Source organism: Hypanus sabinus, chromosome 3 (assembly GCF_030144855.1).
Source record: "Hypanus sabinus isolate sHypSab1 chromosome 3, sHypSab1.hap1, whole genome shotgun sequence".
Taxonomy (NCBI): domain Eukaryota; kingdom Metazoa; phylum Chordata; class Chondrichthyes; order Myliobatiformes; family Dasyatidae; genus Hypanus; species Hypanus sabinus.
In genome coordinates, this window is record NC_082708.1 from 21913070 (window position 1) to 21939915 (window position 26846).

At 42.0% G+C, this 26846-nt stretch overlaps 1 protein-coding gene and 1 non-coding gene across 2 annotated transcripts in view; both read left to right on the forward strand.

Annotated features, from left to right (window-relative positions):
* Window positions 1-26846, forward strand: part of oca2 (oculocutaneous albinism II) — a 507586-nt gene that overhangs the window by 299891 nt on the left and 180849 nt on the right. Inside the window, exon 15 of the mRNA XM_059963277.1 lies at window positions 15972-16104. Coding sequence (XP_059819260.1) covers window positions 15972-16104 — 133 coding nt within the window. The remainder of the gene's footprint in view (window positions 1-15971; window positions 16105-26846) is intronic.
* trnag-gcc (transfer RNA glycine (anticodon GCC)) lies at window positions 1050-1120 on the forward strand. Its single transcript has one exon. It is a non-coding gene; the product is annotated as a tRNA-Gly (tRNA).

The window sequence follows — 26846 nt, forward strand, 5'->3', positions numbered from 1 at the left end:
ACAGAGATGAGGAGGGATTTCTTTAGCCTGAGGGTGATGAGCTGTGGAATTCATTGCCACAGGTGGCTATAGAGGCCAAGTGATTGGGTATATTTAAGGCAGAGGCTAATAGGTTCTTGAATAATAAGTGTGTCAGGGGTTATAGGAAGAAGGCAGGAGAATGGGGTTGAGAGGGATAATAAATCAGACAAGAATGGAATGGCAGAGCAGACTCACTGGGCCGAATGGCTTAATTCTGCTCCTATATCTTATAGTCTTAACTATTCTTATCCATGTATCTATCCAAATGCCTTAAGTGTTGGAAATATTTCCACTTCTACCACTTCCACTGGCACTTTGTTCAATATACCTTCCACCCATTGTGTGAAGAATTTGCCCACTCAGGACCATTTTAAATCTATTCACTCTTACTCTCCACTTTCCTCTTGAAAAACAGCCTGTTGAAAGTGAAGTAAACAGACCACGGAGGAAAAAAACTACATCTTTTTCCCAAAAACATTGGAGTGATTTCTCCACAAAAATGAAGTGGATTTTTAGCTAAAATCAATCCCAGACACTAATAGCCTGCAGGTATCAGGATTGATTGACAGGAGAATTATCCAATCGGCTCTGCACCGGCTGGACAGTGCTTCTCACCACAAGTGCAATAGATTAAAAAAGGCAGCTAAAGTGAGGTCAACAGTGTCGTTATATAATTTAAATAGGTAGCCCAATACTTGCAGATGGTCAAGGGTAAAGTCAGCAATGCGCCATCGTCTGAAGACCTGACCCCCTGTACAAAACAACATCATAAATGCTGTTGTATCTTCAAGCAATGATAGACATTGCTTTTGAAAGGATTCTTTAAATGCTTACATATCTGAGTACATAACCATCAAAAGCTTCTTAATGGAATTAAATGCTTGCAGGTAAATTGTTTTATGGAGTTGAGGACTGCTGTGAGGTTCCAGGACAACATCCTATGCACCATCAATTTACAAGGACTTGGGCTTTTTGTTTTGATGACTGCCCCTTTTAATGCTCTTGTAAATATATGAGACATGTGTGTTGCATTGGTGGTTCAGTGGTAGAATTCTCGCCTGCCACGCGGGAGGCCTGGGTTCGATTCCCAGCCAATGCATAATGGATTTTATTGCGAGGAAAAGCAAATGAGCTCAGGTGGATTACACACCTGGAATTACGATATTGTAGCCATTAGTGAGACTTGGTCACGGGAGGAGAAGAAGCTCAATGTTCTGGGATTCCACTGTTCACTGTTTCAGTTGTGTCAGAGTGGGTGGGAGGGTTTAAAGGAGGAGGGACGTCAGAGAAATTAATAGTCAGGGAAAGCTGGAGAACTCATCTTAGTTCTCGCATTATCTGTGGAAGGATGACCACAACAACAGCCCACCCAACAGCTCATTGGATTTTGAGGAACAAATTTGTAGAGCGGTTGCAGACTGCTGCAAGAAACACAAGGTTGTTATAGTAGGTGATTTTAACTTTCCACATATTAACTGGGACTGGGCAGGTGGCTGAAGTGAGTGTAGAGGAACACTTTGTATCTAGTGGTCACAATGACATTAGTTCCAAAGCAAATATGGAAAAAGATAGGTCTGCTCTGTGGATTGAAATTCTGAATTGGAACAAGGCTAATTTTGATGGTTTCAAAAAGGATTTGGCAAATGTGGATTGGGAGAGGCTGTTTTCTGGCAAAAGTGTCCTTGGTAAGAGAGAGGGGTTCAAAAATAAAATTTTCAGAGTATAAATCCTCTATATGCCTGTCAGAATAAACAATTAAGATAACAGGTGTAAGGAACCTTGGTTTTCAAGAGACATTGAGGCCCTAAGAAAAAAAGTGAATAGTAGGTCTAGGCAAGTAGGAACAAATGAGGTATTTATGGAGTATAAGAAATGTAAGAGAATGCTAAGTAATAACTCAGGAGAGCTAAAAGAAGGCACAAGTATTCCCTAGCAGTCAAGGTAAAGGAGAATCTGAAGGGATTCTACAGATTTGTTAAGAGCAAAAGGATTGCAAGGGACAAAATTGGTTCTCTGGAAGACCAGAATGGTAATCCATGCGAGGAGCCAAAAGAGATGTGGGAGATCTGAAATGGATTTTTTGCAACTGTATTTACTCAGGAGATGGACACAGAGTCTATAGAAGTGAGGCAAAACTTCAGGTGTTCAGATTAGATATCAACTGTGGGAGAAGCCAGAGAGTAACAGTCAATGCAAAATACATTGCAGATGCTTAGGTCAAAGCAATATGCACCACAAGCTGGAGGAACTCAGCAGGTCGAGCAGCATCTGTGGAAACGAGCAGTCGATGTTTCGGGCCAAGACCCATGGTCAGGACCTGATGAAGGGTCTCAGCCCAAAACGTTGACTGCTCATTTCCACGGATGCTGCCCGACCTGCTGAGTTCCTCCAGCGTGTTGTGAGTAGCAGTAGACATTTGTCTCTCTGACCGGAGGACTGTCACTGGGGGAGTGCCACAGGGATCGGTGCTGGGTCCATTGTTGTTTGTCATCAATATCAATGACCTGGATGGTAATGTGGTTAACTGGAGAAGCAATCCTGTGGATGACACCAAGTTTGGCGGTGTAGTGAACAACAAGGAAAACTATCAGAGCCCACAGCGGGATCTGGACCAGCTGGAAAAATGGACTAAAAATGAATTTAATGCAGAGAAGTGTGAATTGTTGCACATCTGTAACAAACTAGGGTAGATATTACACTGTGAACGGTAGAGCACTGTGGAGTGCTGTTGAACAAAGGGATCTTGGAACACAGGTACATAATTCATTGTAACTGGGGTCACAGGTAGGTAGGGTCATAAAGCTTTTGGCATATTACTCTTCATAAATCAAGGTATTGAATTACAGGAGATGGGATATTATGTTGAAGTTGTATCAGGCATTGGCAAGGCCTAATTTGGAGTAGTGTGTGCAGTTTTTGTCACCTACCAACAGGAAAGATGTAAATTATTTTGAGAGAGTACAGAGAAAATATACAAGGATATTGCTGGGACTGGAGGACCTGAGTTATAAGGAAAGATTGAATAGGTCAGGACATTATTCTTTGGAACGTATTAAGAGAGGTGTAGATAGGGTAAAAGCAAGCAGGCATTTTCCAGTGAGGTTGGTTGGGACTACAACCAAAGATCATGGATTAAGGGTGAAAAGTGAAGAGTTTAAGGGGAACATGAGGGGAAACTTCTTTCCACAGAGGGCGGTGAGTGCAGGTAATGAACTGTCAGAGCAAGTGGTGCATGCAAGCTTGATTTCAACATTTAAAAGAAGTTTGGATAGGTACATGGATAGTAGGGTATGGAGGGCTATTGTACTGATGCAGGTCGATGGGAATAGGCCGTTTAAATGCTTAGGCATGGACTAGATGTTTCTGTTCTGTACTTTTCTATGACAGTATGATTCAAGGTGCTGTATGCTGTGTGTAACAGTTGGTACTGTGTTTTGCACTGTGGCCGTGGAGGAATGCTGTTTCGTTTGGCTCTATCCATGTGTATGTTTGAATGGGAATTGAATTTGAACTTGAACTATTTGGTATTGATTTACTAAATAAAGTCACATGTATTGAGATGCAGAAAAGTGCTTAAATTTACAAGCCATCTGCACAGATTATTTAAAAACATAAATACTTTGAGGTTGTACAAGGAAAAAGCAATAACAACATTTAAAAAAGGCCAATTCTGGATCTGCAGTCTCTGGAGCAGTAGGGACGAGTGAACAGCTGGGATCCTTTCTGTGTTTCCTCTTCTCTTCAACAGTCACTCTTCTGGATTCCTCAAAATCCGTGGCTGCTCTGAGGATCATTGTTCTCCAGCGGTAGCTATCACAAGTCTGCTGCAGCCCCTCGTTGACCTCAATATCTACCAGAGAGAGCAGCTGCTTAAGTTGGTCCTTGTACCTCTTGCGCAGGGCAGGACAATCTCTCTTGCGTGGCCTGAGAGAGTTCTCCGTAGAGTACTACTTTCGGTAACCCGAGCTGTCCATGTGAGACTCGTGGCCTGACCAGCGGAGCTGCTGGAACAGCAGAGCAGTTTTGGTGCTTGGAAGTTGAGTCTTCTCCAGGACCTCTTTGTTGGAGACACGATCCTGCCAGCTGACACCCATGACGGAGCAGAGAGGCAGCACTGATGGAAGCTCTTGAGCATTTAGATTTGCTTGTGGTACAAGACCCAGACTTCAGAGCGATATAGCTATAATGTGACAACAACAGCCCTGTACTCCTGGATTTTTATGGACAGACATAGCTGGTGGTTTTTTCCGCACTTGTCTTTGGAGTCTCCCAAAGGCACTGCCAGCTCTGGCGAGTCAATTGGCAATGTCCCTTACTACTGTAGTGCCATTGGAGATGCTGTCAACCAGATTGGTGAATTGTTCAACTGTAGTGAGAGGGTGATCAAGGATGGTTATCCAAGGTGGGTTGTGAACACCACGAGGGGGTGTTTAATCCAATATATATAAAATACAACTTCTATGTAGACATCCGCAGCATAATAAATTTTAAATTGCCCTGTTCAGGCCTGAAGATTTAATTGGTGTGCAGGATTTCTTACTCTTGTGGCGTAATATCTTTCCTGGCAAGAAGGGTCTCTCTCCTTGACAAGTGAGACCTGAGTCTGTGAAACGATCTCAGGGTTCTGAGGTCTCCTCCATGGTGGTTGTAGGAGCTGATTCTGGGACTGCAGAAAGTGACTCTGACAACTTTGGACACCTTTCTTCTCTGACAATTGACTGCTCTCCTCAACTGATCAATATGTGGTCTCCAGGGGATATCAGACTCAATCATTAATGCATAGGAAAGTGGTCTAGTTCTGTCCTTAATCTTGTCAAGTACCCACTTTTGATCCCATGCCAGGGCTACTTGTCCAGAAGTGAAACAACAAGCTTCCTTGTTTGAAGAGCCCTTAATTTGTCTCAGCTGGTGTCTTGCATACTCCTTTTGAGGTCGGCCTCAGCTAAGTTCACTACCCTGGACAAGAGGCTATTGGTCTACTTTCAGTAGTGGGTTGATGGTAACCTTAAAATCTCCATGGATCCTGTCAGAGCCATTCTTCTTGACACCTGCAACCACTGGCTTTCCCCATTGGCTCTACTCAAGCTTGGAAAGAATTCCGTCAGCCTCACGTGATCTAGCTCCCTGGCTACTTTATCAGGGATGGTATAAGAAACCAGATGGGCTTTACAAATCTTGGGTGTGGCATTTTCATTTAACATTATTTTACCCTTGTTATATTTGAGTTTTCCAATGCCATCCTAGAATACTTCTCTGGTATCTTCCAGTACCTTTCTTAATTCATTTTCAGTTGACTGTTTTTATTGTAGATGGTGGACGGATCTCCAAACAAGTTGTAGTTGTCTCAGCCAATTATGAATCCACGATGCTTTTGGCCCTCCTGTTTTTACCTCATACAAACCCAATGTGGCTTGTTGGTTGTTGTATTTCACAGGAATTGTCTTTTCTCCAGTACAAGTTCTTAACTGGATATCTGCAGACTTCAGTTCAGTATCTTTGAAATGGCATTCAAACTCATTTTGTAGAACGAATGACCGAAGCAGCCAAGCCAGTCACCAATTCCATGTTGTTACGTCCGTGGCCCCCTCCTTTTTGAGAATCGCAAGATCACTATTAAGTCCGTTCAGGAGACCCAGGAAATGAGAGAAAGACATACAGAATCCACAAAGCGTTTGGAATGTGTCCTGGCCTCCAAAAGGCGGAACCATTGATAATGGCTATTGTCTCTTGGAGACGGAATTGTGTAATGAATACTGTACGAGGCATCGAAGCCCCCAGGCAATGAACAGAGTGGGGGTTGGTGGAGGGATTGCATCATCCCAACCTGGGGAACACCCCCTTCAGATGCACCAGAAGAAATGCTAGAACTCCTGTAACAGCGTAATAGTGAAAGCCGGTGGAAAAGCCCACGTGCGTCCTTTTCCATTTGCCTCAGAATTGATGGGACCTTTACCACGGAAGCACGGCTTTAGCTAACCAAAAAGGGGAAATCAGTCCCCCAACAACTCTCGAATGATTGTCATCATAAAAGGAATGGGCAAGTTAAACCTCCGTCTTTCTCTCTAACCAAAAAGTTGCAGCTTGAATGAACTTGAGTGACTTTTATATTTCCATCGGACAATACATTATCCCCTAGACAACGATAGAGCTATTTCTTACTGATTATTATTATACCCGCGCTTTTAGATTTAGTATTGACGACGTATATTATCTGTATGTTTGCATTGATATTATTTTTGTGTATTTTTATCAATAACTACTGTTAAAAATAGTACCATCAGACTTCAACAGACCTCTCTATCTTTGCTTGTAAGTGACCCAGTACAGGGTACGTAACAATTGGGGTTCTCGTCTCGAGATTTGACACCAAATTGGGAGGCCAGTGAATCGGGCTTGTAAGTCCAAGCTTGAATCTGGTTATGCGGGTAGCCAGATGGGAAACCAGCAAAGATGGACGTGGATGAATTTATAGAAAACCCGACTCTAGAGGCGCTAGAGGCGGCCACCAAATCGGACTTGATAAATCTGGCAAAAGGGCTAAACCTCACAGAGGTGAGGTTGTCCATGAAAAAGCGAGAGGTGCGAAGGGCAATAACTTAGTATTATATTGGGAAGAATGTGTTTGCAGCTGAGGTATTGGAAAATATCCCTGAAAAGGTACCAGCTAGTGGGACGGCTCAGTTAGAGTTGGAGAAGTTGAGGCTGGAACATGCAATTAAGTTAAAGCAGCTGGAAGCAGCTGAGAAGGAGAAAGAAAGAGCCGAGAGAGAGAGGGAGAAAGAGAAAGAAAGGGCCGAGAGAGAAAGGGAGCATGCGCTCCAGCTAAAGGAGTTAGAGGTGAAACGGGAGCAGTAAAGAACTGAGAAACAAAGAGAGCATGAAATTCAGTTAAAACAGCTGGAAGCAGCTGAGAAAGAGAAAGAGAGGGCCGAGAAGGAGAAGGAGGCAGAGAAACAGAGGAAACATGACTTAGAGATGGAGAAGTTAAGGCAAGGGCAAGGAGATCAAGGGTCAGACCGAGAGGAGCGGTTTAATGTTAGTCGGGAGTTGAGGTTAGTACCTCCGTTCGAGGAGACGGATGTTGATAGTTATTTCTTGCTTTTTGAAAAGGTGGCAGTGAATCAGAAGTGGCCCAAAGAGCAGTAGGTGGCGTTGTTACAAAGTGTGTTAAAAGGGAAGGCACAACGAGCATATACGGCGTTGTCCATGGAGGAGGAAGAGGAGGAGAGTTATGACAAAGTAAAGGCAGCCATTCTCCGGAGTTATGAGTTAGTACCTGAAGCGTATAGGCAAAAGTTCAGAAATTTAAAGGAAGGGTGGAATCAGAAGTATACCGAGTTTGCCTATGAGAAGGATGTGCTCTTGGACCGTTGGTGTACAGCAGAAATAGTGGATGAGGATTATTGGCGTCTCAGGGAGTTAATTCTGATTGAGGAATTTAAAGGTTGTGTTTCAGAGGATATCCGGATTGTATTTGAATGAGAAGCCGAATAAGTCCATCTCAGAATTTGTTAGGTTCGCAGATGAACATGCCCTAACCCACAAGACAAATTTTTCCTCGAATAAGAGTTCCCAGAGAGACCGTGGGAACGATAGAGAAAGCCCACCGGCTGAGGCAGAGGTCCCGCCGGGAGCTCGTGGTAAGGTTGAGGGGGAAAGGCCAGACGGCCAGAGATTTCTGGGCTTGACCTGTTTTAATTGTGGAAAGGGGGTCATATTTCATCTAGGTACTTTGCTTTGAGGGAAGAGACAGGAAAAGGGAAAGCAGCAGTCCCTATCGGATGTGTTGTGGTAATCAGTAAATCGACAAGAGAGCCCTGGGTAGACAGAGTACGAGAAGGATCTGAGACTTGTATGTCAAACGGAACCATGTCTGTGTGGGAGGGAGACACACCAGTTCCAGTACGGATCTGGAGAGACACAGGGGCTGAACAGCAGTGAGTTACTAGATTTGGTCGCAAGACAGGAATGGTAGCTGTGAAAGGAATAGGAAAAGGGATGGAAATTGTGTCCTTGCATAGGATCATTATGGATTGTGAGTTGGTGTCTGGACCAGTTGAAATAGGGGTGCGATCAGAATTCCTGAGAACTGACGCGGATGTCCTTCTTGGCAACGATTTAGCTGGTGGTAAGGTTTGGGCAGCAATGACGCTGACAAGCCAGCCGCTGAGTGTTGCAGCCCCGCCCCTAGATTCCAAGATCTATCCCGCATGCGCGATCACTCACGGCATGTCGAAAAAGGCAGCTGAGAAAGGGAGCAGTTTAAATCCGGCCAGTATCGATTTGGCCGAGACGTTTTTATTGACCCTGTACCACGAGGGTTTAGAGGGTGGTAAAACAAAGAGTAGTAAAGTGAAAGAGAGTAAGGGAGAGGAGGTAGACCTGCCCTTAGCGAGGAGAAAGGTTCTAGAGGCAAGAAATAAAGATGAGAAACAGATAGAGCTGTTAAAAGGTCCAGAGTTGGACAGGGATGATCTGTCTGGTTTGGCAGAACTGTTTGAGGAAGTTGAAAATTCTAAAGGTGTTCCCGATAATGAAATGAGGGCAGTCCTAGATGAAAAGGGTGCCCTTACCTTGAAGAAGTCTGCTGGGTTGGCAGATGAGGTTGTTTCAGCCTGCGGGGTTGAGTTTACTCCAGAAGGGAATTGCCCAGAGAGTAGCTGGGAGAATCAGGGGAATTTAGAATTTGGACCAGGTACGGGTATTGAAAGCCTGGAAGAGGCAAATGTCCCGTTTGAGTGTGTCCAAGATGTGGATGCACGTGGTACTGAACCTAGTAATGGAGCTCAGAAAAAGCCTGACGTATTTGATTCAGTTGAAAAGGAACGCAGTCCTTGTGGGTCAGATAGACTTGGTTCAGGGAAGAAAGGGTTAACCTTGGTAATCGTGGGAAGTGAGAGTTCCCAGGTGTTTGTGCTTGAAGGTGTGTTAAAAGTTAATGCTGAGATCAAAAGTGGGGAGATGAATATTATTATTGAAGGAAAAGGGAAATATGTAGTTCCTATATTGAATGAAGAAAATTTAAAGGCTGGATTGATGTCAAAGGCAGCAACCAGGCTACAGAGACAATGGCGTGGTACCACAAAGCCTGCGGATCACTTACAGGTTGAGTTGGAAGGTGACGGGGCCCCACATGCTATTGTTATTCCAGAGTGTGGTGTGAAAAGGCAGAATTTGAAATGCTGTTTGAACAAAGAGTATGAACTGAAAACTAATAGCCTGAAGGGTCCTGAAGAGAAAACTAGCAACTTGTGTAAAATTAAAGAATTGGGTGGAAATTCAGAAGATGGTCTAAGTTTGGGACACATTGTTGATAAAGTAACTCCTCTGGAAAGAGCGGACGAAAGCCTATTTCACCAGGGTGCCCAAGCTCCCCACATGGGAATTAACCGGAAAAGAGGCGAGGGTTAATGGGGGCACCATTTTCAAATAGCAAAAGCCGGTTTTATGGGATTTCGACAAAGCATGTGAATAATAAAGACAACCCCATGGAAACCTGCCTGTTCAGTTTGAAAGAAACATAAAGATTAGTATTTGCATGAACTTTTGTAGTATACCTGTAAGCTAAGATCACAACTCTTTAGTTTTTGTTTGCTAAAGAAAAATAAGACCTACAAATAGTTGGTTTCTAAATTGGAGTCTGATGCTACAAGACTTTAGTAAGGTACAAGATGTTAAGGTATTAAAGGAAGTGACAATGCAATCGGTAACCATCTAGATATTGAATTGAATGTATAACTGTATTACTCTGTAGAAAAAAAACTTTGGTGTTGTGTTAGATTCTAATATTCTGTAAGACTCTGTATTACTTTGTTTTTTTCCGATGGTGAAAAACGCGTTGAAGAAAAGGGGGTGTTACGTCCGTGGCCCCCTCCTTTTTGAGAATCACAAGATCACTATTAAGTCAGTTCAGGAGACCCAGGAAATGAGAGAAAGTCATGCAGAATCCATAAAGAGTTTGGAATGTGTCCTGGCCTCCGAAAGGCGGAACCATTGATAACGGCTATTGTCTCTTGGAGATGGAATTGTGTGTTGAATACTGTACGAGGCATCGAAGCCCCCAGTCAATGAACCGAGGTGGGGTTGGTGGAGGGATTGCACCATCCCAACCTGATTGACATCTGAGACCCTGTGAGTCAGGATAAAAGAGGATTTGGGGAACGGCCCCTTCAGACGCACCAGAAGAAATGCTGGAACTCCTGTAACAGCGTAATAGTGAAAGCCAGTGGAAAAGCCCATGTGCGTCCTTTTCCATTTGCCTCGGAATTGGTGGGCCTTTACCATGGAAGCACGGCTTTAGCTAACCAAAAAGGGGAAATCAGTCCCCCAACGACTCTTGAAGGATTGACATCATAAAAGGAATGGGCAAGTTAAACCTCCGTCTTTCTCTCCAACCAAAAAGCTGCAGCTTGAATGAACTTAAGTGACTTTTATATTTCCATCGGACAATACATTATCCCCTAGACAACGATAGAGCTATTTCTTACTGATTATTATTATACCCGCGCTTTTAGATTTAGTATTGACGACGTATATTATCTGTATGTTTGCATTGATATTATTTTTGTGTATTTTTATCAATAAATACTGTTAAAAATAGTACCATCAGACTTCAACGGACCTCTCTATCTTTGCTGGTAAGTGACCCAGTTACGGGGTACTTAACAATGTTAATTAATTTATCATTCACTTCTGGTGTAAGCCATATTGTTTGGATCTTGTTACTTTGTAGTTTTCACATTGTAAATCTCAAAGTTACACAGTTCTGTGTCCCTCTCATCATTATCAGTTTTTTCATCAACATATTACAAATTGGTGCTCTTTTTTAAACTGCACAGGGTAGTGGAAGAGATAAAAATTCAAGTTGCAGTCATACGACACGGCGCATAACGTTGATGGATGACACAATGGGAGGGGGAGGAGAAGTGTTTGGGGTGGGAGGAGTTCTTAATTAAGTTGGTTACTTTCTCAAGGCAGTGAGAATTATAGATATGCAGAAAAGGCTAGTTTTCATGATGGACTGAGGTGTGCCCGTCAATTCTATGCAATTTCTTGTGGTCTTTGTTAGAACAGTTGCCAGACTTAGCTGTGATGCTTTCAGATAGGATGCTTTCAATGGTGCATGTATGCAAATTGGTGAAGGTCTACAGATGCATGCTGTATTTCTTTAGCTCATCTTGTCCTTGCGGAGCTCTTATTCTGCCTTGTCCCTTTGACCTGCAGCTGGTCCACAGACCTCGGTACCCTGCCCTCTCGTGTACTTATCCAAACTTCTCTTAAATTTGAAAACTGTACTGGCATTCAGTGCTTCTGCTGGCCGCTCGTTCCACACTTGGGACCACCCCTCAGTTCCCTTAAATATTTCACTTTTCACCCTTTACGCATGACCTCTAGTTCTGGTCTGATCCAATCGCAGTGTAAAAGGCCTTCTTGCATTTACTCCATCTAGGAGCATCTTGAAGCCCTTTATTGCATTTGCCTCCACCACCACCCCAGGCAGTGCATTTCACACACCTTCTACTGTCTGTGTAAAAGAGGGAAAAAAACTTGCCCCGCACATCTCCTTTTGAACATCCCCTCTCATCTCAAGTGCATGCCCTCTCAAATTAGAAATATTAACTTTGGAACAAATATACTGGCTGTCTCTCATAATTGTTTTCAACTACTATCAGTCTGTTGCTCCAGAGAAAACAACTCGCTTGTTCAGCACATGCTCTCTAATTCAGACAGCTCTAGATGTCAGCAGTGAACCCATGGCACTAGAAATATGAAGACACAAGAGACACTGGAAACTGGATGTTGAGTATTCATTTCCTTTCACAGATGCTGCCTGACCTGCTGAGTTTTTTCAGCAGTTTGTGCTTTGAACAAGGAGCTGTAAGGCAGCAGTTCTACGCTGCTAAACATGCTAGCATTTACCTTCCATCCCTAATTGCTCATGAACCTAATGATTTGGAAGCCGATTAAGAGGGGGTCTGAAGTCACAGATAACCCAGACTGGGCATCGACATCGATCCCTGGCCCACTTTATTGAACCAGGGAACTTCTTTTTACAACAATCTGTTCCTTTCATAGGCACTGTATTGCTTTCTTATCCAGGTTTATGTAATATCCTCAGCTACTGTGCTGGATTGTGAGGAACTACCCTCGACTCATCGCCCTGAATTGTACCTCTTGTAACAGAAACCACAATCATACCCCCATTGGGCAGTGAATTAAATTAGCTTTGGTAAGGAAGTTCAGAATTTATTTTTAATCATTTGAATTTAAATTTCCCAGGTGTTATAGGGAAGCTTGAATTCTCATTTCTCCATCAGTAACCTATACCTGTAAGTTTAACATGATCGCTCCTGCAATTTGGAAATAGTTTTGCTTTTATGCTAGGCAAGAAGAGGAATTTAAAAAAACAAGACTGCCACTAATGATAGCAAATAAAAGTGAAAGCCTCAGGAGAGGACAGGGAAGAGCAGTCCGAAATTAAGCAGCATAATTTGGAGCAAGAAAGGGACTGGGGAGGGGAGGTAACTTTTTCACAGAGGATGTTAATTGTATTGAACGAGTTGCCTAAGGAAGGAGATGAGGCAGGTGCAGGGATTTCATTTAAGAAGCACTTGGATGGGTACATGGAGGGGCAGGGCTCCGAGGGATATGGGCTGAATGCAGGAAACTTGGGCTAAATGGGAGGACTCTATGGTCAGCGTTGACATGTTGGGCTAAAGGGCCCGTATCCCTTGCTCTAAGACCCAATGAGAACTCTAAAGGTCCAAAACTGTGATAACCACCTACAGCTGAATAGTTGCCCATAATTTAACATCTATACAAGTATATATAGGGTTGGGAAAACAGGTTTTAATGCTGTCTGTGTGGAGTTTACACAGTTTCCCTTTGAAAAAGCTTGAAAACCTGGGCTCTGTACCCCAACCTTCCTCTGCAAATGAAACTTCCTTGGTGGGAGGCCACAGTCAGTTCAGATTAGAAATAACACTTCCTTCTCATTTACAATTAACACAGGCGCACCTCAAGGATACGTGCTTAACCCACTGCTCTTCTCTTGTGTGGCTAGGCACAGTCTTATGCCATCTATAAATTTACTGATGATACAACTGTTGTTGGTAGAATATCAGATGGTGACAAAGAGGCTTACAAGAGTGAGATACTGTAGATCATTTGGCTAAGTGCTGTCGCAACACCAACCTTGCACTCAGCCCCAACAAACAATGAGAAAGCCAAGTTACCTGTTGGTATGGAAAAATTATTGAAGTTCAAAGCTCAAAGTAAATTCTATTATCTAAGTACAGATAAGTCACCAAATACAACCCTGAGATTCTTTTATGGAATGGTAACTGTAACAGGATCAATGAAAGATCAACCGGAGTGCAGAAGACAACAAACTGTGCAAGTGCAAATATAGATAATTAGCAATAAATAATGATAATGAGATAAAAAGCTATTAAATTGAGATAATTGGTTGTTGGAACATTTCAATGATAGGGCAAGTGAGTGTAGTTTTATTCAAGAGCCTGATGGTTTAGAGGTAGCAACTGTTCTTAAACCTGGCAGTGTGAGTCCTGAGGTTCTTGTACCTTCTGCCTGATGGCAGCAGTGAGAAGAGAGCATGGCCTGGGTGATGGGAATTTCTGATGATGGATGCTGCTTTCCTTCAAAGTTGCATGTAGATGTGCTTAATGGTTGGAAGGGCTTTACCCATGATATACTGGGCAAAATCCACTACCTTTTTTAGGATTTTCCACTCAAAGGCATTGGTGTTTCCATAAGAACATAAGAAACATATGAAGATAGAAATAGAAACAGGAGTAGGGCATCTGGCCCATCGAGCCTGCCCCGACATTCAATAAAATCATGGCTGATCTGTCCATAAACTCAGCTCCATCTTCCTGCCTTTTCCCCATAGCTCTGAATTCCACTACTATGAAAAAAAATCTATCTAACTGTATCTTAAGTATATTTAGTGAAGAAGCATCAACTGCTTCCCTGGGCAGAGAATTCCACAGATTCACCACTCTGGGAAAAGCAGTTTCTCCTCATCTCTGTCCTAAATCTTCTCTCCGAATCTTGAGGTAATGTCCCTTAGTTCTAGTCTCACTTACTGAGGTAAAGAACTTTCCTATTTCTATCTTATCTATCCTCTTCAAAATTTTATATGTTTCTATAAGATCCCCTCTCATTCTTCTGAATTCCAAAGAGTATAGTCCCAGGCGACTCAATCTCTGATCATAGGTTAACCCCTTCATCTCTAGAATCAACCTGGTGAACCTCCTCTGCCATGCCAGGCTGTGATGCAGCCTGTCAATACACTCTCGACTACACACCTATAGACGTTTTTTCAAAGGTTTAGATGTCATGCTGAATCTCTGCAGACTCCTAAGGAAGCATGATCATCTTGCTCTAATTCTGCTGAACAATGTGGGCATGCTAGTACTGAAATATGTAGTAACACTTGTGGGTTGACCCCAGCATATTCTTAGATGTGTTGGTTGTTGAGGCAAAAGATGCATTTCACTGTATTTTTCAATGTATATGTGATAAAGAAATCTGATTTTTGAATTTGAATTTGGGCTTGATAAGACATTGTTTCATTTGGCAGTTCTCCTCTTTCTTTCCAATCCTCATGAAGGGTCTCGGCCTGAACGTCAGGTGTTTGCTCTTTCTCATAGGGTGGCACACCCGGACTGTTGAGTTCCTCCAGCATTTTGTGTGTGTTACCAAACATAGAGTTTTGTTGAATATACCTATTCTATTAGGGGATGTCACAAAGATTAGGAACAAAAACAGAAAATACTGGAACTAATCTGCAGGTCAGGCCACATCTATTGGAAGTGGAACAGAGTGAATGTTTCAGGTCAGAAGTCCTTCATCAGAGCTGAAAAGGAGATGGAAGAATAAGGGTACAGGGAGTGGGGAAGGCATTCTGGCATCTTCCCTCTTCCATTCCAGTCCTGATGAAGGGACTTGTTCAGAATGTCAACTGTTTATTCATTTCCATGGATGCTGCCTGACCTGGTGAATTCCTCTGTGGGGGGGTGGGGGTGGGGGGGAAGGTGTGTTTTTGTGTGTGTGTGTGCGTCTGTCTGTCTATCTGGATTTCCAGTGTCTGCGGAATCTCTTGTATTTACAAATAAACAACGACTATCAAATGACCAATGTGTGAAAGACGACAAATTGTGCAAATAAATATAAATAAATAATACTGAGAACATGAGTTGTAGAATCCTTGAAAGTGATTCTGTAGATTGAGATGAGGTTCTTTAGCTATGACCAATACTTCCTCCTTCGATTTGAACATAGAACATTGAGTAATACAGCACAGTACAGGCCTCTTGGCTCACGACGTTGTGCCAACCTTTTAGCCTACTCCAAGATCAATCTAACACTAACCTCCCACATATTCCATTTTTCTTTCAGCCATTTGCTTATCTAAGATTCTCTTAAATGTCTCTAATGGATTTGCCTCTATCACCATCCCTGACATATGCACCCACCACTCTCTGTGTAAAAATCCTACCTCTGACATCCCCCCTATACTTTCCTTCAATCACCTCAAAATTATGCTATCTTGTGTTAAGTAATTCCACCTTGGGACAAAGGTGCTGGCTGTCCACTCTATCAATGTCTCTCATCATCTTATAACTCTATCGAGCCACTTCTCACCCTAGAAAAGCCCTAGCTTGCTCAACCTTACCTCATTGACACAAAATTTTTTCTGCACTTTCTCTCAAGCTTCCACATCCTTCCTATGATGAGGTGACCAATCCATATTTGGTGAGATTAATTTTCTGATCGCACCTTTGAGGTTTTTGACAATTGATTCACACTAAATGCTCCATATAAAAGTGAGAAATTATTATTGTTTTGAGAAAATTGCCAACTTGAAGATTTCTGGCATCTCTTGACGTTTGCCAAAATGTTTCTTGTTTTGCACCTCACCACAGGGTCTGCACTTTGCGTCATTCACAGGGCACATGTTTGTTGGAATTATCTTGGTGCTTTTGGTGTCCTTTCCATTCTTGAGACTTCTTTATTGGAACAAAAAGCTCTACAACAAAGAACCAAGTGAGATCATGGGTGAGTACGTTTATTCCATCTTTACCCAATATTTCCTTCATGAGGCTACTTGCTCACATTAGGGTTGAGGGGCATAGTGTTACCTCCCAGCTGCCATTCAGGGTTTTGAGGTTCATGAACTCAAATAATTGCTGTTAGCAGGCTATTTTACAACAATCTTGATCCTGGGCTGTACTGTTCTGTGTCTAACTGGATCCACTATCTGGCTGAGGGCAGGACCAAGAATTTAAACAGCAATAGGCTGTAACCAGGATCAATAGTGAGCAGAGGGAGGGTGGAGTTGCCTTGGGTAGAGGAGGACCAAGTTCTCCTAATACAGATGGAAGTATGCAAGATATTATTTGCCTGGGTACCCTGTGACCTGACAGTTATCCCCTGCTCAGGTCTCTGACTCAATCCAACAATCTCTTAGATCCCTTACCATCAGGCAGCAGGTACCGTGGCATTGGGACAAGAACTGTTAGGATGGGGAACAGCTTCTTTCCCCTGACAGTAAGACTACTGAACTCCCTGCCACCCAGGTCTCATCATGTATGAAGCGCCAGTAGCATTATACAGTTTACTTTTTAACTTGTATATGCACCTTATTATATGTTAATTTATTTGTGGTAATATTACTTTATTTGCCCTGTGTGTGAGTTATATGCACTGTGTTGTACACCTTGGTCCGGAGGAACATTGTTTCATTTGGCAGTATCCATATGTTTGGTTGAATGACAATACACTGAACTTGAACTTGACTAGGATTCTGGACTGGTAAAGCCTGTGGGAGCCTTTCTCATAATTATATTGAGATGTGGTGGGAAGGCAGTGGAATCGGAGGAATGGTTTCATTATCTTGCTTTTAACTGTGGCCTGTCCAATTTCACCAGGATGAAAAGTTACAATGCAGCTAATACTCATCTGAAGTGCTTCCAATAGATTACCCCAAGGAATATGTGCTGTTACCTTAACCATAATTTGAGACTGAAAGTATATTGTAATTGTTCTTCATCCTCTTCATGTTATTAATTCTAATTCAAAGGTTTTAGTCAATTGATCTCTTAAGAATAGCTTTAGATCTGGCCATGGCACCCACGGCATTGCTGGATTTTGGTATTTACTGGGGGGTATCCTGGACATTGGGTATTATTGGACATTTTCTTCTTCATTGATAAAGTAATAATAAGTAAAAAATGTGAAGCAAAGCTCCTTCTTGTTGTAGTACAGCCTTTGACCATGATTCTGCACACAAATAGAAAATTATGGCACAGATAGCAAAGGATCTGGGTGGCAGCTTGAAGATATGTCTCTACCAAAGGAGGTGTAAGGTGCTCCTTCCCACTGCTAGCCTGCAGGTCACCCTTGGGCAAGGTGTAGCACCTGTTTAGCCCCAGATCAGGGTCATGTGAGACCATAGGATCAGGTGGTAGATGGTCGTATGAGCAACTGGTGCAAATCACAAATCCTGGTTATGTGACCGCTGATGACAGGAAGCCAATCTCTGAAGGGTATTGATAATGGCTAAGGTCACCCATCTTGTAAAGACACTCCCCAGAAGAAGACAATGGCAAACCACTTCTGTAGAAAATTTGCCAAGAAATATCATGGTCAAGAAAAGACAATGATCGCCCACACCATCCAACATTCCACATACAAATGAACAAGTAAAGTATACATTCCATGGCTACTTTTTTGAGGTAAACCTGTACACCTGCCTGTTAATGTAAATATCTAATCCGCCAATTATGTGGCAGCAACCAGTGCATAAAAGAGTGCAGAAATGTTCAAGAAGTTGTTATCATTCAGACCAAAGATCATAACGGGGAAGAAATGTGATTTAAGAGACTTTGACCATGGAATGATTTTGGTGCCAGATGAGGTGGTTTGAGTGGTCAGAAACTGTTGATCTCCTGGGATTTTCATGCACACCATTCTCTATAAATTCTAAAAAAAAACAACAAAAAATCCAGTTAGCAGTAGTTCTCTGGGCGAAATTGCATTGCTAATGAGTGAGTTAGAGGAGAACGGCCAGACTGGTTCAAGCAGACAGGAAGGTGTCAGTAATTCAATGAACCATGCACTACAACAGTGCTGTGTTGAAGAGCATCTCTGAATGCACAGCACTTTGAATCTCGAAGTGAATGGGCTACAGCAACAGAAGACCATGAATATACACTCAGTGGTCACTTTATTAGATACAGGAGGTACAAAGTGCACACTGAGCATAGGTCACTGAGAAGCATTTGAGCCACTTGTCAGAAGGAAACTTTTATGGAAAAAAGCTAAGAATTTGAACAAATTTCTGTGTCAGAAAGTACTTAAAAGACATGGCTATATAAAGAGTGTGTGAAGTGTCGTGGGACTAAATGAAGAGAAACAGGCATCTTCAGACATTGAGTTCATTGAGCTGGTTGATATATTGAAGAAATTGAAAGTAGGAAATAAATAAGTAGATTTTCCCATTCTATTTTGTGATTTGAAAGTGCAGTTAAAAAGATTAAAATAGTTTATATCATCACACACACCAGATGTGGATGTGAAAAGAAAATCAGAATTATGTGCCCTATTTATAGCTTCGTACTGAAATACAGGGCGATGAATTTTGACTCCTGCAAATTGCATTTCATTCGACTGATGACTCCTGAACTTTAGACTAATGAGACCAGCTGAAGTCTATTCTCACTTCACCCTTACATCACAGATAGTAATAGCGTAAATCTCAGTTGCCAAGGGATTTAATTGGGAACATGGTGCCACATTTTAATAACAGCCGTAAATGAGAGCAAACATCCCAGGCTCACGGTCAACAACAGACCATGGTGCATAGAAAATCTAAAGGTTTCCTTACAGCTTGCAATTGTGCTAAAAAAAAATTAAGAAAAGACTTTTCTGTGTTGCATTGCATGTCTGTATTGAAGACTGGGACAATTGTTTAATCTGAACATGCTTTTTTCATTGTGTTTCTATAACAATATCCCTATTTTGCTGATCTAATCCATGATGAAATTAGTAGCCACATCTTTCCAGCAGCACTCTTAATTTCTGTTCATTCTGTGTCACACAGTTGCACAATAGGTCAGCAAATTAATGATAAAATCATTTTAAATTGTTGAGAGAAATTCTAGCCTGTAACCTTGCATTAACCTAGTGATATCCTGATAGGGTACAAATGTTTCTTAACCACCGACTCTGGGTAGGTTGTCTTTAAACCACATGATGGAAATGCACAATAGAATTTTAATAGAAGTTAAAACCCAAAAGGCAGGAACTACCTGGACATTGTCCAACACCTTAAAGCTGTTGCTTGCAGTCTCCCTCCCACCAATGCTCACCAAAATCAGATGTAGAAGCAGATGTCAGGATACTAAGAAGCCTCGGGAAGTATACACTCAGTGACCACTTTAGCAGCTACCTTCTATACCTAATGAAGTGGCCACTGCGTGTATATTTATGATCTGCTGCTGCTGTAGGTCATCCACTTCAAGGTTCCGCATGTGTGCTCCGAGATGTCCTTCTGCACAGCACTATTGTAAAGCATGGTTATTCGAGTAATTGTCCCCTTCCTGTCAGCTTGAACCAGTCTGGCCAGTCTCCTCTGACCTCTCTCATTAACAAAGCTAGTTTTGCTCACAGAACTGCTGCTCACTGATGTTATTTTGTCTTTTTTTTGCACCATTCTCGATAAACTCTACAGAGACTGTTGTGTGTGAAAATCACAGGATAGCAGCAGTTTCTGAAATAATTGAACCACCCTGTCTCACATCAACGATCATTCCATGGCCACTTAGATCACATTTCTTCTTCACTCTGATATTTGGTCACAGGAACAACTGAACCTCTTGGACACGTCAGCAGTGTTTTATGCTTTGAATTGCTGCCACATGATTGGCTGGTTAGATATTTGCACTAACAAGCTGGTGTGACTAATAAAGTGGCTACTGAGTATATTTTTCAGGCTCTGCCCCAGAACACTCCACAGAGCTTCGGTAAGAATTACACCATTGATTCCTGTTAAACATGTACTATAGTTCAACAGTTTTAAATGTCCCTGAAATTTAGAAACATTTCAATAATATAATTGATCCAATAATTAATTTGTCAAGTATTGAAAATAATAATTGTATTGAGTTGGTTTATTGGTTTCAGTTGTAACAAGACAGTGTAAAATTGCTATTGAACTATTTCTAAATGTAGCTGATAATCAGGACATTTACAAATAACTGAAGAGGTTTAATCATTGGGGTTAATTGTGTAAATTGAGTCTAAGTAAAGAAAAAAGAACCACATACCTGGATTTTCCTTTTCAATCCAATCTGGCATCCTGTTCAATGAATGGCATTAAACCATGTATCCAGCTTCTCCGCATGGCTGAGCTCCACATCTGCTCTTAGCGTGGAGTACAGCAGCATACGAGGAGGTCTGATACACCAAGACCTGACCTGCAGCATGTTCCTGTCATCTACGATACAATGTGCAATGTGGGAGTCAGACATGAACACTGAAGCCAGCTGTTTTCCGCAGAACTGCTGGGTAAAAATCAGCATGATACGACACATTAAAATGCAAATCATCACATATCACACATTAAGTAAAATAATTAATGTTAATGCACCACCTTCCCTATTCCGCAGGCAGAGAATCTCCAGTAGACGTGTGTGATCTCTGATCATCTCACCTATCGTAAAATGCGAGGGGTGATTTCTCTGTGTGTTGCTGGGAGATCTTTACAAGTCTGGACTTGTTGGAGGCCACATTAACTCCAGAAGTGGGGAGGACTGACAGATATGGCAGCATCTGTCATCCAGAATTCCCCGAATCAGAGTGGAGACATATAAATGAAGTACATAGAAGTCACAGCCACTGCTATTGATGGAGTTGGATTGGAGGAAGGAGTCACAGCACTGGTTACGATGATGGATTATCCTGAAGCATAACTGGGTGTCTTTCAATTGGATGATCACTAGGCTTCATTTCCATACATTTCTTTCCTTTCCTCCCTTATCTGATAGGAGTTTATAGGATTGTGAGAAACATCGATAGGGTAGACTGCTAGTATCTTTTTATAGAGTCATAGAGCACTACAGCACAGAAACAGGCCTTTCAGCCCATTTACTCTGGTCTTTTGGTTGTGGTCTTCTGACTCGTCCTAGCAACTTGCTCCTGGACCATAGACTTCCATACCCCTCTCAACCAGTTACCTACCCAAAGGTCTGTTAAATGTTACAATGGAACTCGTATCCACCACTTCCATGGGCAGCTCGTTCCACGCACACCACCCTCTGAGTGAAGTAGGCAGCATCTGTTGTCCAGTAAGTTCCCAACTCAGAGTGGATATGTATAATTCCAGAGTATACCATATGTCTCTGTGAATTGGCTGAACAACAGTTTGCTCAAACCCTCTAGGCATTATTTGACTTGATCAGTTATTTTAACATCCCCAGTGAAAAAAGTTATTTAAGGCAAGTAAAACTAATACATTCCATTTCACATAGCTGGGAGAATAATTTTGTGTAAACTGATTACATAAAACAGACTGGTAAGGGTACTTCATAGCAGCTCCACCTGGAATCTCTTAATCATCCAGATCAATGTGATTACTTTTGGATAAAACAAGGCCAAAGAAACATCTGTCGTGAAAAATGTAATTTTAATTTCATAGGCTTTGATATAAAACCATTTTCATGTCTATATTGCCCAGAAGAGTTCAGTACAATAGATGTTTGCACTCTTACTGTAGAAACAGTGCAAATAGGGAGCATAACGCCACTACAATGCCAGTGACCCAGGTTCAATTCCTGTTGCTGCCTGTAAGAAGTTTTTATGTTCTCCCCATGACTGCTTGGGTTTCCTCTGGGTGCTCCCGGTTTCCATCTTTTCCAAAGACGTACAGGTCAGTAGGTTAATTAGCTACATGGGTGTAATCGAATAGCATAGGCTTATTGGGCCACCCATTTTCTTGTTACCGTGCTGTATCTCTAAATAAACATTATCTGAATAGAATTAGCCTCCGTTATTTTCTATTTGGGATCACTCACGTAGTAGACGAAATCTGAGGAAATCCAAGACGTGTTATTATGGAATATCCATTTCTGCAAAATTCTTGTTCAATTCTAGTATAGTAAGCAACCGTCGATCCCAGGGGTCATGAGTTTGCGCCTTTGATGGACTGTGTCCTCTCCAGGGTGCAAGTCTGGGCAGGAAGATTTGAAGAACCGGCTGTTGCCCATGCAGTGTGTTCCCCCTCTCCACGTCACTGATGTCGTCCAAGGGAAGGGCAAACACCGATACAGCTCAATTCTAATCCATACAAAACAGAGTAATCCTTTCTTTTGGAAGCATTAATTGCTGCACAGAAATTAAACCTAAAAGGTGAACACAATTTGTACTGTCTGAAAGCACTGATTGCCATGTTTTATAACAAATTTTACACATACATTGTGAAAACAGTATTTTCTGAAAATTATGTTTGAATTTTCACAGAATTAAATCAAAATCACTTTGAGTCGATTCTATTAAAATTCAAAAATGATAATCACATGTTTATTTGACATCAATGCAAGATTAGAGATGCTTTTGATCAGTTTTAACTTGCAAAGTTGTAAAAATAATGATGTACACTGCTCTGTTGTCCTTTCAAGACCTTGGACAGCATGCAGAGATTTGCTCAAAAGTTTGAAGGGGTGAGATACAGTACTTATAAGGAACAACAGGAAAGGCTGATATTGTTTCCTTTGGAAGGTTATGAGGAAACTTAAAAGAGTTAGTCTGGTTTGTGAGAGGATTTGACAAGCGACATAAAACTGTTACCACTGATGTAAAGACATTACCGCAGGTGACTCTGATTTATGTTTGCATATGGACATGAGATTGCTTCTTAATATAGCAAGATGTCAAGCTAGATGCAATATTTATAAAGCACCAAAGGGGATTTCTTGCAAATATTCTAGAAACATCTAGCAGATGCCATTTTAATACTTAAGTATCACATTTATAATGGATAAAGTTATATGTCCTAAATTAAATTAAATAAAAATTCTTTGTTTTACACAAATTAATTATGTTTGCATGTATTCAGAATTAGCTCACCGAGAAATGATTTACAATTATTTGCCTTCTGCATTTTCTCTTTGCCTTGCATTAAAGAACAGAATTCATCTTGCCTAGTGTTGGAAAATGAATTAAAACTCCATTGGCTGTCGAATGGTCGATGGAATTTAATGCAGACACTTTGGGAGGGCAAACCAAGGTAGGACTTGCACAGTAAATGGTAAGGTACTGAGTAGTGTGATAGAACAGGGAGATCTGGGAATAGAGATCCATAATTCCTTGAATGTACTATCACAGATAGCTAGGGGTGTAAGGAGAGCTTTAGTTACATTGGCCTTCATAAATCAAAGTACTGATTACAGAAGGTAAGATGCTATGTTGAAGTTGTATAAATTGATGGTGAGGCCTAATTTAGAGAACTGTGTGCAGTTCAGGTCACCTACCTACAAGAAAGATTTCACTAAGATTGAAAGATTGAATGCACAGCCAAGCATCCGAGTCATCACATTGTCAAGTTCGCCAATGAAATGACAGTAGTGAGGCTGATCACCAACAATGTGAGACGATCTACAAAGATGAGGTGCAAGAGATCAGTGCTTGGTGTCAGGCAAATAACCTCTTCCTCAATGTCAGCAAGACAAAGGAGATTGTTCACAAACTCGAGAAAATCTGCAGATGCTGGAAATCCAAGCAGTCCTGATGAAGGGTCTCGGCCTGAAATGTCGACTGTTTACTCCTTTCCATAAATGCTGCCTGACCTGCCGAGTTCCTCCAGCATTTTGTGTGTCTTGCAAAGGAGATGGTTATCAGCTTCGGGGGAACTCACACCATTCGCATCTCACTTTACACAGGTTGGCACGGCAGAAAGAACCGTGATCAGTTTCAAACTCCTGGGAGTGCTCATCTCACACAACCTCTCATGGTCCCAGAACACACATTCTCCACAATCAGGAAGGCTCACCAATGCCTCTACTTTCTGAGGAGGTTGATGAGGACTGGACTTTGCACATTTTTACTCATGTCATTCTACAAATGTGCAGTAGAGAGCATCCTAACAGGTTGCTTCACTGGTTGGTATGGAAATTGCACTGTGGTGGACAGGAAGGAATGTTTAGTCAAAACTGGCCAACGCATCACCGGCACCATGGATTGCTTGTCCCACTTCCATCAGGGAGGAGGCTACATAGCATCCACACCAGGGCCAGCAGACTCAAGAAGAGTTACTTTCCTCAAGCAGTAAAGCTGATCAACACCTCCATTCACTAACCCATTCCTCCACACTCCCCCAGCACACTACTTGGTAATTTCCTGTCAATCATCTTATGTACAGACACTCTTGTGTCTAGCTATGTCTATGTATATAACCTATCTTACGTATTTATATCTACTGAGTTTATAATATATTCTATTTTTTTATCTTATTATGTTTTCTGGTGCTGCATTGGAGTGAGCAACAATTGTTCAAAGTATATTGATTATCAAAGAATGTATAAATTGTACAACCTTGAGATTAGACTGCTTACAGGCAGCCACAAAGCAAGAAACCTGAAAGAACCCAATTTTAAAAAGAAGCCAACACCAAGTGCACAGAGTGAGAGAAAAAAATAGCAAATCATGCAAATGGTAAAAGCAAGCAGCAACATTCTGAATCAGATTGAATCCATAGGCCCGGAGCCTGGAGCAGCTGGAGCAGGCCCATAACTTCAGTCTCAGTTCATTACACAGCAGGACAAATCACTGCGAAGCCCACAGACTCAGAGTGAGGAGCAGCCAGAGTAGTCTCAGAGCCTCAGTGCCATGGAGAGAGGAATAAATGTCCTGGAAGACCGAGTGGAATTGGCCCAATGCTTGCTCCCAGTCCGGATACCTTGCCTTTTCAGTCCATCTGGGCAGGTGTTTAAATTGTCCAAACACTGGGTTGTCCCACACTCTAGGACCCTAGCCCCACTGCAGTGAATGGCTCCGGGCCTGTACCCCAGCATCCAACCTGAGGCTGTGTCCAACCATTCCAAACTGGCTCAGCACTGAGATCTAACCTCACTCTCAGTTTAGGTGGACAGGCTCCGAAACTCCTCTGCACCGATTCCTCTCCAATTCGCTCTCTCCAACTCCATCTCAACCTCGCTCTGACCACGTCTCCTCGAACATGCCACGTGTCCACCCAGCTCAACCCATGAGTCAGCCTCATCTTCTCTCACCTCTTCATTGTTTGCAGTTATAATTTACCACAGAAAATGTGTTATTAATAAAATAATAACACATTTCTTGCCTTATTTACCACCAGTAAGCTGTCGCCCAGCTTCAGTAGTGCTAACTGAAAGATTATTTTGTTATTTTTTTGAAGTTGTGTACTGGAAATGACAAACAATTTTGAATCTTGAATCTTAAAGCTACGAGGATGTTGTCAGCTCCTGAAGACTTGGGTTATAGGGAAAGGTTAAATAGGTTAGGACTTTTCCCCTGGACAATAGGAGAATGAGGGAGAGGCATACAAAATTAAGAGGGGTATAGATGGGTAAATTCAAGCAGGTTTTGCCCATTAACATTGGGTAAGAGTAAAATGGGGAGTTCATAGGTTAAAGGTGAAAGGTAAAATATTTAAGAGGAACGGGGGGAGCTTCTTCACTCAGAGGCTAGTGCAAGTGTGGAACAAGTTGCAAGTAGAAGCCGTGGATGCAAGTTTGACTACAACATTTAAGAGAAATTTTGTTAAGTACAAGGGTGGGAAGCATACGCAGAGCTGTGGGCCGGGTGTGGGCAAGATGAAATAACAGTTCCACATAGATTAGGTGAGCGAAGGGCTTATTTCGTGCTGTAGTATTCTATGATTCTAATACATCGGAAGAGTGATTCCATGACATAGCATTCCAAATTGGAAACGTGCACTTGAGCATGGCACGATGGAAATAATTGGATTAATTCTCAGAACTGTATTCTCTGTGGGTGGCAATCTTCACAGGGACTGCAGTATGGCAAAAGCTATTCAGTTACAAAAGCTTTTTGTCTTTGATTACGTCTAACTTGCCATTATTTGAAAAGCATATCTAATTACTACCTGCACTTATCTTTACTATTTGGACTGATTATTTTAACTTATGATTTATTCCAGGCAAGCCTATTATCTTTTTTCTGACAAAGTACTTAGTTTCAATTTTTTTGTATCTCAACACCAATTTCTTCACTTTAATGAGTTTGCACACTTCTCAACATTCCTCTCCGTCAGTACAGGCTGCTCATACAATTTGCGTATTTGAAATGCTGGATTTATTATGTTAGAAATTAAACAGAATTTGCAAGTGGATTGATGAAAGCAGAATGGTAATGTTGTGGATAATGACAGCCCTCTCATGGCTGTTGCTCGCAGAACAGCATTGACAAACTTCATTGCTGTGATTGACTGAGATTGAAACAGAGCATCCAATGTATTTAGAGCCAACATCTATGGACTGCATCCATTGGTTAAAACAGGGAGAAGGTACTGTAGTGTTTTTTTTACACAAGTACTCAATTCTCCTTCCTTTAAATAGACTACTTTTCCACAGAAATTGAGTTTGTTAGTGCAATGCTTTACGGCACCAGTGATCAGTGATCGGGATTCAATGCCTGCCACTGTCTGTAAGGAGTTTGTACGTTCTCCCGCCCGTGACTGTCGAGACCTCCTCTGGGTGCTTCAGTGTCCTCCCACATTCCGACGACATATGGGTGAGGGTTAG